At 42.9% G+C, this 17577-nt stretch overlaps 1 protein-coding gene across 2 annotated transcripts in view; it reads right to left on the bottom strand.

The window, feature by feature from the left end:
* Positions 1 to 17577, bottom strand: part of LOC308328091 (vinculin-like) — a 48934-nt gene that overhangs the window by 17038 nt on the left and 14319 nt on the right. For both annotated transcript variants that reach the window (XM_080781791.1, XM_080781790.1), the window contains exons 2-14: positions 14287 to 14357; positions 11259 to 11409; positions 10485 to 10593; positions 9949 to 10071; positions 8429 to 8589; positions 5755 to 5845; positions 5374 to 5521; positions 4459 to 4612; positions 3348 to 3523; positions 2268 to 2458; positions 1181 to 1380; positions 795 to 923; positions 47 to 196 (exon numbers count right to left, since the gene is read on the bottom strand). In XM_080781791.1, the coding sequence (XP_080637917.1) occupies positions 47 to 196; positions 795 to 923; positions 1181 to 1380; positions 2268 to 2458; positions 3348 to 3523; positions 4459 to 4612; positions 5374 to 5521; positions 5755 to 5845; positions 8429 to 8589; positions 9949 to 10071; positions 10485 to 10593; positions 11259 to 11409; positions 14287 to 14357 (1854 nt within the window). The remainder of the gene's footprint in view (positions 1 to 46; positions 197 to 794; positions 924 to 1180; positions 1381 to 2267; positions 2459 to 3347; positions 3524 to 4458; positions 4613 to 5373; positions 5522 to 5754; positions 5846 to 8428; positions 8590 to 9948; positions 10072 to 10484; positions 10594 to 11258; positions 11410 to 14286; positions 14358 to 17577) is intronic.

The raw sequence follows: 17577 nt of genomic DNA, 5'->3' as shown, positions 1-17577 counted from the left end.
TTTATACTGTGTATAAATAGCACATGACTGCAGCGAACAGACTGACCTGTGGTGTGAGCTCCCTAGCGTGTTTCACAGCAGCGTGTATCCCCTCTACTGTGCTCTTATTGGCTGTTCCCACGGCGGCAGCCTTCTCTGCGGTCGCCCCCAGACGACCTGCGTGAGCCTCAAAGTTCCCTGCGCGCTCCTCGAACACCTACGACACACATGACTACTGTTACAGTCACATTTCTTACAATTTAAAACGTAGGCATAATCCAGATGATTTACAGCAAGCAAGGTAAACACGAGTTAATATATCAAATGCATAGAAATAGTAATCTAGGAAAATAGCTAATCCAAGAACCTATCGTCAAAATAAACAGTATAATATACGGTATAATATAATAATAATATAGTTTAGTGTAATATACAATAAACGGTTGGATGGCACTTACACTCGCCTTCTAATGAGAGTGCAAAATCTCTCTTGGAAGAGCCACCCATGGACTAATCTAATATACGGAAACCTTCCCAGTGTTCATCGCTAGGGACACATGTTTCAGTAAGCAGGAACTGGGAATGGCAATGAACTGAATGAAGGACCGGAAAGTCTGGTGTGGCATTGTGAAATCCATGATGTGATGATGATAATATATAAAATAATACATTGACACTATTGAAACTATACGTAACTAAACTATAGGATGATGGATCTACAAACAAATCTGGCATCTGTCTACATAACATGCTATCTAAATTACATTTTAGCCTTTGCATAAGCCTGCAGCCACAGCAGCTTGTGACTTAATTACCTCCTCTCTGTTGGGTGTGTCAGGGGGAGCAGTTGCAGACACAGCCAGCAATTTGATAGGAGTCGTAGTGTCACTGAAAACATCAGAAACTTCTTGGGTCATGACCTCCTGCATACGCCCCTTCAGGTCCTGTTAAACACAACGCAGACAGACTACATGTGAGTGAGCCTGGATGGAACATGGTATGCTATGCAATGCTGGTGAAAGGATGACACATTTTCAGTTTACTATGAGCATACTTCAACTTATTTGCCACCAGGTGGCAGTCTTTACTAATAATTACTATGAAGGAAATGGTCCCTATCCTGAGGGTTTGGCGAAGTGTGTGTGTGTGTGTGTGTGTGTGTGTGTGTGTGTGTGTGTGTGTGTGTGTGTGTGTGCTATACCTTGAGACAGTCCTGCAGCTGTGCTGCTGTAGCGCGTGCAGCAGGAGCCTCGGCCTCACCTCTGGCGGCCATGTCGGCGAGGGACACCATCAAAGCTTCGGTTCGGTCGGAGCGTCCAATCAGATCCTGTCTATATGGGCCTATGAGGCCTCCTGCCAGCCTCCGCCCCTCCCCCACCATTCCTCTGATCGCTGCCTGACCTGGGGAGGTGTCATCGGGTCATTCTCAAGCACTTCACACTTGGCTGCCTAATTTCACACAATCTCTCTCTGTCCTTGTCCTTGACATTGTGTCTGAGCAGACAGAAAACACTGCTATGTCCTTCAATAATCTCTAAACAGTGAGATTCAGCAATCTCACTGTGCTGATAATGTAATGTATTCATTATTATTATTATTATATCAGTAATAAGTGCTGCATTCCTGAAGGTGTCAAGGAAAATAATAAATTGAAAAATAAATATAAATCTCTCTCTCAAACATTGCTATTGGCTACTGCATGCATTTAGTCCTGGTTGATCAAAGAAAGTTACATATAGTGATTGTTGACATAAAGACAACAGCATACCTGTAATGAATTGTAGTCTCTCACATTCTGCTCCATATGGAAGCAGGGGATTTAAGCATAAAGGGGAAACAATCAAACTACAAAACAGACATAGGGCAGCAGACAGAATGCTCACTGAATCAATCAGACAGTTAGTCAGTCAATGGAGCTCTGTATGAGGCGAGTCAGTGCAGGTGTTGGGGGAAATAGCATCAATCGCCACCGAGGGCAGAGAAAACAAGTTGGCCTCCGGGTGCTACGTTACAAACGATGCAGGACCGAGGCATTTGATTCTCTAAATCCCCCCCATGGGCCCGTCTGCAGCCTCAAATCGCTCACATCTTTCATGATGCTGCACAACTGTCAGCTAAATGCTACACAAGCAATGCAAAGTCTTTCAGTCGGTAACATACCCACTTTCACACGCTATCCAAACATCAATAAAGGCTGACAACAGCTATGCAAGGTCTGAGGTTTTATTTTAGACACCATATTGTGATGTCATCCCTCCCCCGGGGCAGCATTCAACACCACCACTCACCTACTCCTCTGTCGTCTAGCCCGGGACTGTTGACCCAGCGCAGAGCCTGTTCCATCTTGCCCTCCAGGGTGACGGCAGGCTTGGCTGGCCTCATGTTGGCCACGGCCCGGTTAGTTTTGGACTGCAGGGTCAGAAGGGCAGCGCCGATCTGCTTAGCCAACGCACGGGCTTCTGGACTATCACCTTTACCCCTGAGATCAGGAAACAGCAGTTCAGTCTAGAAGTAGCCATCATCCCCAATCAGAAACGAGCAGAGACAGTTTTGGCTCACGTAGGCACGTGATCGGAGATCTCTTCCTACCGATACGTCTGGTGACATTTAATTCAACTTGGGGCTTAAAATTGGGTGGAAACCATTCAGAGATTCAAGAAATAACTGCATTGTAGAACAAATGCAAAGACATCAGGACGGTTATTCAGACGGTATCAGGACTGGTTACCAAAAGTACCAAAAGAGTAGGCCGTAGGTTTGTTAGCAGATGTTGTCTCTGCTGAGATTTCCACAGATGTATTGGTAGGCAGAGATATTTGTCTGGCTAGACTGTTTTATACTTCGTTACACACCGGTTTCGCAAACCGAAAACAACAGATCGGCCATTTGGCTGACATGATGCGCAACAATAGGTTTCCCTTCTGCACCAAATTCTCCTTTAAGCCTAGAAAACATTTTGACACAATTGACATCATACAGATGTCCTTCAGTGTTAGTTATTGACTGTATATTCAAAAACCTCCACCACACCAAGTCCACCACCAGGGTTATCACCTCATCATCCCATACAATACAAAGGGTTTGCAACCTGAGGGTCATGGTTGGACTGATGCCCATGGCTGACAGACAACAACAACGCATTGTCCAGGCAGGAAAAACATGCCATTTAGTGATGGCATGCAGTTTGAATCTGCAAAAAGAAGACCCTAAGAATTACTCAAATGTCACAAATCGTGTGTGTGTGTGTGTGTGTGTGTGTGTGTGTGTGTGTGTGTGTGTGTGTGTGTGTGTGTGTGTGTGTGAGTGTGAGAGTGTGCTTTGGGGGGATGTTAAGAGGGAGAGACAAAGAAGAGAATAGAATAATGTACTGTTTGCGTAGCTCGACGAGTCTGGCAGTGAGGCCTGCAATCTCGCTGATGGAGCGCAGAATGTCGTCCCTCTCTTTGGGGTCTTCACACAGATCTGCAATACGCTTGGCCTCTGCTAGCAAAGCCCTGATGTTCTCCTCTCCTTCAGGTCCACCGTTGGGATCAGCCAACCAAGCCTACAGATGGCATAAAGTATAACGTATATAACGTCAAATATGTTCACATCCACTGACATACACATACAGCAGATAAAGTATTGTGCCCTGTTGGTGAGGCCATTTCTTAACCACATAAACCCTAGCATCTCTATTCGAGGCATGTCTTAACTGTGCCATTGACCCATACATCATTTGGTGTTTGACTGGGGCTAATGTTCCCCCCAGAATAGGGATGTGAGGTTTCAAGTAATTAAAGATTTGCCTGCCCCCCCTGCAGTATCTATAAGGACCCCCTAGGGCTCCCGGGAACCCCTGCTGATGACCCCTGAACTAAATATGGTTTAAATGTTAACCCATTTTGGACTGAAGCCGATTCTAAAAAGTCTTCTAAATCCTGACCTAAGTTTTCTGAAAAACTTCAATTATGTATATAGCAGCATCAATTTCTTGTCATTTTTTAATACTGTACATACTGTACAGAACAACAAGAGGGGTTCCCGTCCAGAAGGGTTAGAACACCTAAAGGGGTTCCCGCCCAGAATGGGTTGGGTGTGTTTAGTTAATGGAGGCTGGAGGATGCATACACTATTAAAAGCCAGCGTAAAAGCCAGTTCGAGTTGAAGGAACATTATGGTGGTCTGGCATATTTCATTTACTATGACTCACAGTATACATATTACTGTAATGCCAATACCTTTCCAAAGCATACTGTCGTTTCTTTGTTTTTCGAGGAAGCCATTGAATTCCATTAGTTTCAGTACAATATCAAAATCTACTTGCAGAGACATATAACTCACTGAATTGTATTGATGCAGGTGTAGTCCTTTTAAACATTTAATCCATATAGCAAAAATAGCCGTTCTACAAGCTCACAACGAGTCGCAATACAACACATAATGATATGTCCAGATCAGGGACACTGGGTTGAAATGTTGTGTCATTCAGAGACTGACCTGTGCAGCGTCCAGCCTCCTGGCGATAGACTGCTTGGCATTGATTAAAGCCTCCAGTCTGCGGGCAGCGCTGTCCACCTTCCCAAACAGCAGGTCTAGACCCTGGGAACACTGCAGCGCACGCTGTACACACCCTGGGGTTGAACCCTGACCTCTGAAGAAGAAACACACACACACACACACACACACACACACACACACACACACACACACACACACTGTATGACTATAGTCTTGCGTATCCAGACAACTATTCCACAATCTCTGAATGCTAGTATATACAGTAGAGTCTAGAACTACACCTCCCGAAATCCGAGTCAGGAAGCGGTTTGTTTGTCATTTCCGTTCACGAAAATATATTTTAAAATATATTTTCTTTTTCTTTTTAAATTTCCATTTATGCTAAGCAGCAAACTATATATGCTTCGATGATAAAGCGCGACTGTAAAGAGCTTCCGTGCTCCAGACTAGTAGACTATATGATTATAATCTAGAAACAAACATGTTAGCTGAAGATTACGGTACGACAACAGATAACAGTTTTCCAGTCTTGATCACACCACAACACCGTTCCTAGAACTTCCCACACGCTTGAAATGGCAGCAATTTACTGGTATATTTAATTTGGGAGTACTATGTGTGTGTGTGTGTGTGTGTGTGTGTGTGTGTGTGTGTGTGTGTGTGTGTGTGTGTGCGCGTATGCGCATATGCGTGTGTGTGTGTGTGTGTGTGTGTGTGTGTGTGTGTGTGTGTGTGTGTGTGTGTGTGTGTGTGTGTGTGTGTGTGTGTGTGTGTGTGTGTGTGTGTGTGTGTGTCCGCGTGTGTGTGTCCGCGTGTGTGTGTGTCCGCGCGTGCCAGTTGAGGGTGGGTTCGAGAGCATAAAGTCGGATATAGTGAGAGAGTGAGTGTGTTTACCTGGAACGGAGATCTGAGATCTGCTCGGTCATCTGGCCCAGAGCTTTAGCGGTGCCCAGGACATCTTTCCTCTCTTTCCCAGCGCACAGTTCTCCGACCTTGGCAGCCTCATCCAGGATCACACGTATGGCAACCTCACCAGGGTCTCCTGTGTACAAGGACACACCACACAGTGTTGTAGATGTAAAACACAGATCAAGTTTATCAAAGGACAAGAAAGTTATGTATTGGATGTATTCTCTGATCAGAGTTCTCTAACCCAGGGCTCCCTTAACTTTGCCAGGCCAAGGACCCCTGTATAGCCATAGTCTCTGGCTGTGGACCCCCTATTGCAAAATGGCTTAAGAAAAGAAATGGAAATCTACAAACTCAATAACATACCTGGTTGTCCATGAGGGTCTTTGAGCCAAGCTTTAGCTAGTGCCATCTTAGACTCGATCAAAGCAAGAGACCTTTTCATAGCCTCCATGTCCTGAAGTGAGAATGAAACAGAGCATCATGTATATATATCTTTGTCAAAGATCCAGTCCTGGACATGAAATAACAGTTGTCAGATTGTATAGTTGTATGGAAAATACCAGCATCACTCAAAGGCTAGCAATGCTGTTTACCCTACATCCAATGACTGAAATCTTCGGTAAGGGGCAAAATTGATATCGAGAAAGGTTCATCCTTAGTAGGGATTTAATAAAAGAATATATTTAAAGTTTAAATGTAAAAATAGCAGACCTACAAGCTCACAACGCATTGTGATGTGACACGTTGTAAGCTTATAGATCTGCTATTATCGCAATATGGAGGTGACAGTGTTTGGACAACGAAGTAGAATAGGGCTTAACTGGTTAATCAGACAAATCAATTTGGTTGATAATAAAGAAATCTATAATTTGACGGTTTTTGATACTGTAAATAAAAAATAAAATAACTAAAAACTATTATTTGATTAATTGAAAAAGTAATTGATAGAATAATCACTAAGACATTTTAAATAGTTGCAGCAAGTAATGATTATTGCCTCAGCTATATACTGTAGCGGTGAGCTCTGTGTTGCTTTGCAGCACCTGGTTGCAACTACAGTATAGGCTGTTTGGAGACACAAAAGCTTTTTTTCCAGCTCACGAAGCTCTCATAGTAAATGGACTGCTCAATATCGGCCACCTACAATGGATGTGTATTGGACATCCATCAGCTTATCTACCTAACATTCATGAACTGAGCAGACATGCTGGGCCATGGTTTCTCACACACACTAAAGGGCTTATAACAGGCTCACTTGAAATATGCAGTGTATACAAACAGGAACCCGCACACACATCCCACACACATGAACCTAAACACAAACAAGTCCTTGGCTGGACAAGTTGTTAGCTGGCTATAAACATGCAGTGATACAGGTTAGACTTCTGAAAAAGAAATCCCCCCCCCCCCCCTCCCCCAAACCACATCAGGGAAAAATCTCAAGCTGATGTGCCAAAAAGTATAAAAGATTCCATCAGATTTAATTTGCTGCACATTGACTGGTTCATCACAAAGTGAACCAATGCCAGATACATGAAAACAGTCACATAGCATGAGCAAAGACAGGAAAGAGACTAGTCTCAAATTATACTTCGCCATACGACTGTGTTGCTTGCCGGAAATAATGGATGTTTAAAAACGTGTTAAAATCCGTTATTTTCAGCTAGAGTCATCACAGCCCTACAACAAAGTAAAAAGCTAGGAGCTACAGTAGAGCAGTTAATGGCTATTTAAATATGTCAGTTAAGCTGAAAAGAAGCACACAACATTATTATTCAATTAATGCAATTCATATAAAGACACACTGAGTGACAAAATGACACATACTGAACATATATTATATATATATACCGTATATATAGCATAATATAGTGATGACATACTATTTATAATACAGTACAACATCACACAGGCTACAGACAGCCAGCCAAATAAAGACATTCACCACACGCTTACTTTAAGACAGTAAGTACCGACATGACTGGTTATGAACACACAAACATTGACCCTTCCTCACACATCCACATGCTGCAGCAGTGCGGAGGGGATCGGAAACAGGCTTACCTTCTACAGGGAGGAAAAGAATGGAGGAGGAAGAAAAAGAAAAAAGAAGAAGAAACCAAGAGTTATAATATCAAGCAAAAAAAAAAGTGGAGACAGAAGAGACTGTATACTGGGGCTGCTCTCTGCAGCGCAGAAGGACATGGAGATGAAACCTCCGCTACTGTAGCTCTGGGGCAGTGTGTGGTACAACGGTGCTTGCTGAGAACAGGGCTTGCAAACCTCGCACCTTTGGTATGCAAATTCGGTTTTGGTTGTGATGAGTCACTAGTACTATACCTGGCCAACAGATAGGCATACAGTGGTGGAAAAAATACTCAGTTGTTTTACTTAAGTAAAAGTACCAATACTGCAATTTATTACTACTCTGTTACTCTGTAAGTAAAAGTACGGAATTGAAAATGTACTTGAGCCGATCTACAAGCTAAAAGTTGCAAGCGACACCATCACCATCATTCGACGGTGTATAAATGAAGCATAAGGGTGTGTGGCTCTCTCCCAATCTTCCGCCGTAGTCTGAGAACTCACCTCTTCAGACTCCACCTTAGCCCGTAGCACTTGCCGTAGCCTTCATTGTACAGATATTCTACTTTTAGACAGATGTTCTTAAGATCCTACATTCGACCTTGTGTTGTTCTTGCTTACTGTATATCGCTCTGGATTAAGAGCGTCTGCTACAGTAAATGCCTAAATTGTGGCATATAATTTCCCTCTGTGTTCCTGAGCACAATAAAAAAAATCTAATTACAAAAAATATTTATTGAACTTTTGAAATTGTGAAAATAGCTACTGGCATTAAAACAACTTTGGGTGAGCTGAGGGAGAGGATGCTGAGTTTTTGTGCGCCGTCAGTGAGTGAGTGATTGATGTTGAGGATGCAGGCTCAGTTAGGAGTGGACGGAAGAAGGTGATGGCTGAGAAACATGTCAAGTGGGTGATCAGTGGGCCAAGTACAGTACAGTATGTCCTGTCCTACCTTGTTAGCCCAAGCATCCTCGTCCCACGAGGTGAGGTGCAGGACTCGTATGATCTCGTTGATTTCGGCGCTCATCTTTTCAAAGGTGAACTTCCTGTTCCGCTCTGCCTCTTCCACACCAGCACCTCGACTGCTCTTGGTGGCCACGAAGATCTTAATGGCTGAGGGCAGGAAGACAAGACTTCTTAAAGGAGAATTCCGGACCAGCGCTTTTCTTTTGATCGTATTATATCCAAAAAAACAGTGGCACCAGTGGTGGAGGCGGACCGCAGCTCAGAGCATGTGCACTGGGTCTTAGGCTTGTTGGCCTTGTTACAGAAGCCCCTTTGGGAAAAAACACTGTGCAACGATTTTAGTCATTATGAAAGACAGATGTGTAGATTTTTTTTCTCTCCGAACAGCGATTTAGCCTAGGAGCCAGCGTGCGCGGTTGGAGCTGTGCTCTGGATGTAATTTTTCACCTGTAACACTCGTTATTGGATAGAATAACAGATTAAGCTAAGAACACAGCAAATCCGGAATGATCCTTTAACCACATACAGTAACTACCCCAGCATCCGTATTGCGCTGCAACGCGTTGTGAGCTTGTCGATTGGCTATTTTCAGCAAAAGCTTTCCCTACAATAACAAAAAAAAATGGTCTTCTATTCCAACACTTGGCCGTTCTCAGCTCTCTTAACTCAGAAATACACTAATACACATAATGCATCAAGCTATGGTCTTTAATATATTCACATTATTTCCCCCCCCTCTTTTTTGCACCAGAATGATGGCAATTTGTTGTTGCAGCCTCGCTAAGCCATGCAGACAAGTAAGACGCCCTGAGGGCGTGTGCACGCATCCGCAGACTGCTGGGTGAGCGCTGGTGCTTTGGCATGGGGGGGTCAGCTCAACATATGGAATGAATTCTGTACTGGCCATATGTATATGGCGCGTGTCTTGAGTGTACAGGGTTTGATGAGGTCAGATCAACATATGGAATGTCAGAACAGGTCAGCTGTAGAGTTTCTGTCCGACTCCATATATGCAGATCTAGGTGATGTTCCAGTCTTCCCCATGTATGGTTATCATATATGGAGATGGCCATATATGGTGGTGTGACGTGTCACGAGAGGTGATGTCACGAGACGTGACCATATATGGAGGCATTAAGGGTCTCCATAATGTCACGAGATGTCCTACGGTCGCAACTATAGACAACCTACAAGGTCACATTGTGTGCTAGGGCTCGATGTCACGATATATAACTTGACAATTAATTGTCACACAAACAATTTTTGGCATTGAACATTGGAACATAATTATGAATACAAATTTAATTTCTGTTTGCCTTTTAGGCTTCGTAATCAAATATTGCACAGGGCAGACAACACAGATACGGTATACAAAGATATCATTTAAAAAAAGGAAATAGCTGATCTACAAGCTCAAAACACGTCACAAAGTACGCATTTAAAAATGTATGAAAAATGTTCAACATAGAAACGATTATGATGATTATGTAAACTAATTGCACACACCTGATATGAGGACAGGCAGTAGCTGTTTGATGGTGTTCATGGAGTTGAACAGCATCTGTCTGTGTTCCTGATGAGTGAGCTCCTGTTGTCTCTCTTCAATCATCTTTGACATCTTGGTCATCCCTGAGGACACATAACAAACCTTGTATCTCCATATTACATCTTTGTACAGTGTATATGTTTTTCTTATAAAAAAAATTAATCCCACGATTGTCAATTATCTAGTGTAATCCTGGGCACTACACTTCCTCTGCCAACCTGGTCTTTTCACCTGACAGGGGAGAGTTTCCCCGGCAGGACGTAGCGCATGGAAGGAACACGTTATTCCGACCAGTTCCTTTACCCTTCATCAGGGTAGGGGGAGGTAGTTTAGAAACCGAGATTACGGCATTTTTTCTTGTGAGGGTACGTACAGTACATCTAGTGTATATATGTTTTTAAATAAACAAAATAAACAAAAACATTGCAGATAGAAACAGCTGCAATGTTGGTGAGTTTAACGTTGTAAAAGGCAGCCAGCACGCCCCATGCTTTACCTGGCCCCAGGTTCTTGGTGTAGGTGAGAAGGTCCTCCATGGTCTCCACAACTTCAGCTACTGCCAGATACTCTAGGATGCCTTTACACACTCGTATGATCTTCCGCACCTAAGACACACCGCAGACACAAACAATCACACACCGTCAACACTTTCAAATGCATTTGAAACATAAAACAAGGGGCTGACTATGAATAATTGTGTACCAGACAAATTCTAACCATTATTCATATTGAGGCATAAACCCAATCAACTGTGCACTTTTTTTTGGCAGCCCTTGATGTCACTGCAGACTGCAGAACTTGTGTCGCATAGTGTGTGTGTGTGTGTGTGTGTGTGTGTGTGTGTGTGTGTGTGTGTGTGTGTGTGTGTGTGTGTGTGTGTGTGTGTGTGTGTGTGTGTGTGCGTGCATGTGTGCATGCGTGTGTTTGTGTGTGTGTGTGTGTGTGTGCGTGCGTGTACAGTCTTGTGATGAATGCCTTGTGACTGAAGCTGCACTGGGCTGTCAAAACGGTTCTAGAGTACAGTAGATATTGTGAGCATCTCAATGTGATTCCACTTATGGTGTTACCCTCCTAGTCACACACACACACACACACACACACACCACATGCACGCACGCATGCAGCCACGCATGCGCGCATGTGCAGACACACACACAGTCACACACACACACACACACACACACACACACACACACACACACACACACACACACACACACACACACACACAAACACACACATACACATACGGACACATACACACACACACCTCTGCCTCGTCAAAGGTGAGGAGCAGGTCTGAAGTTCCCGACAGTATTCCTCTGGATCCGTCAATGAGGTAGTCCCGTGCAGGAACCGAGTATGGATCTGCCTTCAGCATCTGTGCTGCCTTGACCAGCTTTGAACTGGAGTTCTCCACCCTACAAAAACACACAATTCAGTTCAATTTAAATTCCCTTTCATATTAGTGCTAAATCACAACAAATTGTTTCAAGACACTTTCCATATCAAATCAGAGACATGACATCCTGGCCCACCCCTGAACAAGCATTTGGCAACAGTGGCCATAACCACTTTCAGTAATATTATAAAAAAAAATCCAGTAACTAGTAACGTAACTAGTTACTTATTTTGAGTAATACTATTACATTTACTTTTTTCCAAAAAAGTAACTAGTTACTATTTTCACAAGCCTGTGGGTACTGTGGGTTTGAGTGTTTATTTCTAATGGTAGACTGGGTTGGGGTCGAGTTGCTTTGCAGGCTGCTGATCCGGTCTAGATCTAGACTCTAGAGCAGATACGGAAACGTCTGTACGTGTAAAGTATCAGATGCAGAAGGGTGGGCCTTAAACCGTCCGGAACGCGGAACAACAAACTAGTGTGTGACTCGTGGTAGACTGAGATGTAAACAAACTAAACATGGAGATGGAGGAGTCACCGGCACCATTTTATTTAAAAAAAAAAGCAGCTATAGCACTTTGTTTGCTTTAATAAACAACAGAAGTTGTTCAAAGATTGCGTTTCATTATCATTTTGAGCCCAGGTGTGGTTTTCATTTAGTCTTATGATTTAATTAAAATTAGTGTTCAAATGGAACCAAATAGACCTATCATCATGAGTACACTATACAGTACACTTTTCAGAGTTAAATAAACACAGCAGAATAGGGGAGGGGACTGCTAATGTTGAAAATGCAAAGTAAGACTTTTGGGGACAAAATATGCATTTACTGCATGGGGGCGAAGAAAATAAAATAATAAGTAACTAGTTACTTTTGGCAGGGAGTAATAAGTAAAGTAACTATATTACTTTTTTAAGTAATACATAATAAGTAATAATATTACTGTTTAACTGAGGAACTTTGACAAAAATACAAAAATAACCAAAATACCAGAAAACAGCTCTGGCATCATGTTGTGGTTTAACTTAATTGTAATTAAGTTAAACTGTAATTCTCTACAAATGCACATCCAACTGAGTTGTGAGTTTGGGTCTCTTCATTTACAGTCCTGCTTATACATGGAATCCTGCTTATACATGGATGATTAGCCTAGCCTTAGTAAGGATTAATGTTTATAGATGGATGGTTAGCCTATAGCCTTAGTAAGGAGTGGACTAAGTAGATGCATTTGGGAGGGCTTGAATAAAGACGAGTTCCTCCCCTTCCTGACCCCATTGGTCAAGGTATCGATGGCCGTCAGTCCCTCTATATTTAGTAGCGCTCACATTCCCACATGCCCCCTCCTAAGCCCTGTGTGTGAGATTTATGGTGTCATGCACTGGTGCGTGTGTGTGGTGGTGGTGTGTGTTTGTGTGTGTGTGTGTGTGTGTGTGTGTGTGTGTGTGTGTGTGTGTGTGTGTGTGTGTGTGTGTGTGTGTGCGTGTGTGTGTGCGTGTGTGTGCTTATGACAGCAGCATGGCTCTCTTTGAGATCTAAATTGTCCCCCTCCCACAGCTGCAAGTAAGAACGGAGAAAGTGTACAGAAATCATAGCGGTATGCATTAATGCTTGGCCTCATGAGACCTCCACACGCACGCACGCAGCCACGCACACACACGCACGCACGCACATGGACACACACACACACACGCACGCATGGACACGCGCGCGCGCGCACACACACACACACACACACACACACACACACACACACACACACACACACACACACACACACACACACACACACACACACACACACACACACACACACACACACACACACAGAGAGAGAGAGAGTTCCATGATTGCTGAGTAACACTTTACAGTAAGCCCTAAAATCTAAGTCAGCTCTTTGGGTCCAGGCTAGAAAACAACAAATGGCCATTAGCTTTCTAGACAGCAAGGCAAGGCAAGGGAAGTTCATTTGTACAACAAGGCAATTCAACAAGTGCTTTACTGAAAAAGCATTAACATTAAAACCACTTAAACCCTACGGTATACTTCATAGACCCAGTGGTCTATGCTAGCCCCCATCCTTTTTTCGTATTGTGAGCTTGTACAGTAGATCTGCTATTTTCGCAGAATATTCACCCAGAATATATAGATGCTACGGTTCAACACACCTAAAATTAAGTCAAGACAATTTAAAATAGAACAGCCATGCTGGAGACAGTGTGGCCACAAGGAGGCGGGCCACGCTCATATATTCTGGACTTGTCCTAAAATTCAGAAATACTGGCAGGATATCCACTCCACCTTGGAGACCATTAGGATACCTCAGACTTTTTATTGCTGGAAAATATCCCTGAAGAGTTTCTAATACATAAATAAAATAATATTTAATCAAGATCCTCTTAGCAACAAGTAAAGCGATCACACAACGCTTCCATATTGTCTTTTTTTGTTGTCTGTCTTTTCATCAATAAAAATTAAGTGAAAATAAAAAAATATATATATACAGAATACAATAAAGAAAAAAGTTGTACAAATAAAACAGAAAAATAAGAGAATAAAATGACGGCGCAGAAGTACAGTATAAGTACTGACAGCCAAGCCATGTCTCAAACTGAGTGAAGGCTCAGGGTACATGAGCGTCAGAACTGAAGCGGTTTTCCCAGCAGCTGGGATCACAGCCATGCTTCCTGCCATTAAACTGCATTAACATCATGAAACACATGGTTCACAGAGTTCTTCTTGTCTGCTGGGTTTAAATGGATTATTTCTATAATTTCCTAAATTGACATGAGAGTGAGTGACCATGAAAGAAAGGCAAGGCCGAAGAGAGTTCAGCGCATCCGTTAAGTCAACCCTGTTGACTGTAGTCTGGAGGAAGTGTTATTGATAAAGACTTACTTAGTGAAAGCAGGGGGCATGTCCCTCTTCATCACCTGATCCTCTGTGGTCTGAACAGTCTCCCTCCCCACCTGCAATACACAATACATTTGTTTTAGCATCACAGTCTCCAGGAAGACAGGCAATACAATTAGTAACAATCCTAACGAAACCTTTTAACAGTCCGACGAGTAGAAGGCTACTCGTAACAAAGTACTGACGCTTTCGACACTGTAGATTACTCTGTGTCTGAAACTGTAATGCATGCTTTTATGACATCCCTCCTCGACTACTGTAATGCTCTGTATATTGGAGTCAACCAGGTCTCCATCTCTCGCTTACAGTTAGTCCAGAACGCCGCCGCACGGTTGTTTACAGGTACACGTAAGCGGGAGCATATTAGTCCTGTACTAGCCTCCCTCCACTTGCTTCCTGTGCGATATAGGATATCTTGCTCTTTGTTTTTAAGTGTTTAAATGGTTTGGCACCCATTTATCTATCTGAACTGCTGAAACCCTATGTTCCTACAAGGACCCTTAGGTCCTCTGACCAGCTTCTCCTGGTGGTGCCTAAAACCAGACTGAAGCTCAGAGGGAACCGGGCTTTTGCAGTGGCAGCTCCCAAGCTTTGGAGTGAGCTGCCTCTGCACATAAGACAAGCCCCCACCCTTCAGGTGTTTAAATCACGCCTCAAGACTTTTCAAGCATAGTATGAGTGGTTTTTATGTTGAAAGTGACATTGTGTACCGGTATGTTATGTTGTGGTTTTCAATATTTTACTGTAAAGCACTTTGGTACAACTTTGTTGTTATTTAAATGTGATATATAAATAAAAAGTAAAAGTAAATATTCTGCAAAAATAGGCAAACATTCTGAGAAAATAGCCAGTCTTCAAGCTCACATCACAATCTGTCACATACGCACTGTGATTATGTAGATTGGCAATTGTAGGCAAAATGATTTGCTGTTGAGTGAAAAGAGGGAGTAGGAGATTAAGTACAAACCTCTGGGGGAATGTTAATACATTTTTATTAGCATCATGTCAGTGTGGATGTTTTTCACTTACATGATTTTCTTTTCCCCCTGATACATTAAATATGTTAAATACAAGTACTTTATATACCTGAAGCGAGGTTGGTGAAAGGGCCTTTCTGAAAAGGGTCACCCCGTGTTCCCTAGGGTAGGTACCCTCACAAAAAATAACCTCGATCCCCCTGTCCAGCCGGGGCGCCTGATGGAGGGGAAAGGAACTACGTAGTCGGAATTAACGTGTTCCTTCCACACACTACGTCCGGCTGTAATTCCCTCCTGTCAGGTGAAGGGGAAGGGAAGGAAGCATAAGGCCAGTCCGCTGCCCCCCCAGGTTGGCAGAGGAAGTGTAGCTCCCAGGATTACATTAGATAATTGACACTGGGTGAAAAAGAAATTAGTTGCAAAATCGTGGGATAATCTTTTTAGAATAAAAGTACTTTAAATACACGTTCATTTAGTGTTATCCTGAGAGTGAAATCAACACCCAGGATTTTGCAGTGTATCTTTCGAGACTAGAGAGGAGAGAGCTTGTTGTCCAGCTGGGTTTTGGCTGATGCTGGCCGACTGCTTGTTAGTATCGGGGCCAGATTGGGGACAAAGACCCTCTGTCTGCTGTGAGGTTTGGGGACTGGCCAAGCACTCACATGGAGAGACATCCACTGGAGGTCTTATTGACTGCTGCTTCCTGACATGTTCTCATCAAACCCATGTGTTGTCCTTACAAACCCTAAAGATTTAAACTCGAGACAGTCATGATAAATTGATAATAGATTTTATATTTACTGATTATATTACTGTTGTTAACCACAATGTAAACAAGTCCCCTGGACTTTTTTGTGTTATCCTTTTAGTGTGAATGTCTGACTGCATGTACCTTGTGCTGTTTTTGACTAAAAGTATAATAACTTAATCAGACTGTACTATACTGTCCATATACCCACAGCTGTAGGCCATCTTACACATCGTACATAAATATCCATTAATAGACGATAGACGTATGTTCATATTATGGTGATAGATTTTACATTATAAATACTAGACCTGTACGTTGTAACCTCTGTGTCCAGAGTGTCACATTGTTTCTATGTATTTTTGTTTGCAATGTTTCAATTTGCATGTACTATTTTCCACCAAACCGCTACTCTATGATATTTCCCTATTTATCCGCTGGACTATATGCCACAAGAAGCCAGTGAGATACATGTGTTGCTATGGCAACAGGCAATGATTGTGAAGCCCCGCCCACAGCTCACCTGGCTGATGGAGTGATGGGCAATCACAATGTTTGGGCCACCTGGAGAGATTGACTCTGTCAGTCCAGAGTGGAGGTGAACAGAGAGACAGACAGGCTACTGGAGAAGCAAGAGGAATATTTCCCAAGTCTTGCCATATTTCCTTTCTGGAGTACTTTCCTGAACATTGGATATCCGCCATTGGATTTAGAGACCTTCTTTCCATTTTGGATTAGTTCCCTGGAGTTTGGATTTCGATTGAGGACGGACTTTGCGGAACAGTATAAAGGGTGGTAAGAGGAGACTTGCCACTACACACAGCATTGACTGGGTTCCATTTGGAGACATTTAAGTTTAGTTTTGGACAGTGCCAGGACACTTGAGCTTACACCCATCCCTTTTGAGGCAGTTTTATTTTATTTTTAACATTTTGTTATGGAAAACTTTATTTTGCTTTTGATTTAATAAATTGCAGTTAAACTTATTTACTGATTCTTTAGTTATTCTTATTCTGAACTGGCCCACCACCTCCCTCATTTTGGCTATAATTGGTTATGCGATTGTTATTGTTGCAACCATTATAACATGCCCGTCGCACCGGCCTACTTGGGAACGATGCAACTTGGGAACCTAATTATATACATTGTCATAGTACCCGTCAACCGGTGTCTCACATGGAGATTTGTGTATGTGCCTGTGTGAAGACTACAAACTGAAAAGTGTATAATTTTGGCAATCAATTCGGCCCACCGGCAGAGCCTGATTGGTTGAGCCTCAATTAGCTGAGACTGACTCGATACCGGGCACTGCACTCCCTGTGGGGGTGTGGAACGCGTGTGTCGAATTTGAAGTCGGTGGGTCAAATAGTTCTCAAGTTATGTGCATTACAACCGTACACACATGCACGTACGCACACAGAGACGTGGCGCATTTATAGTAGGATGCCTTATATATTATGCTAGCCATACAGATTCCTGCTATAACCCAGTCAGATCAAGTGCAGATGACTACGGTCCGATTTTAAATTACATACAAGGTTGATTTTTCTC

The sequence above is a fragment of the Protomyctophum bolini genome (assembly GCF_963924005.1).
Source record: "Protomyctophum bolini genome assembly, chromosome: 14".
NCBI classification, from domain to species: domain Eukaryota; kingdom Metazoa; phylum Chordata; class Actinopteri; order Myctophiformes; family Myctophidae; genus Protomyctophum; species Protomyctophum bolini.
The sequence above is the reverse complement of the archived record's forward strand: the minus strand, read 5'-3'. Positions and strand labels throughout refer to the sequence as shown.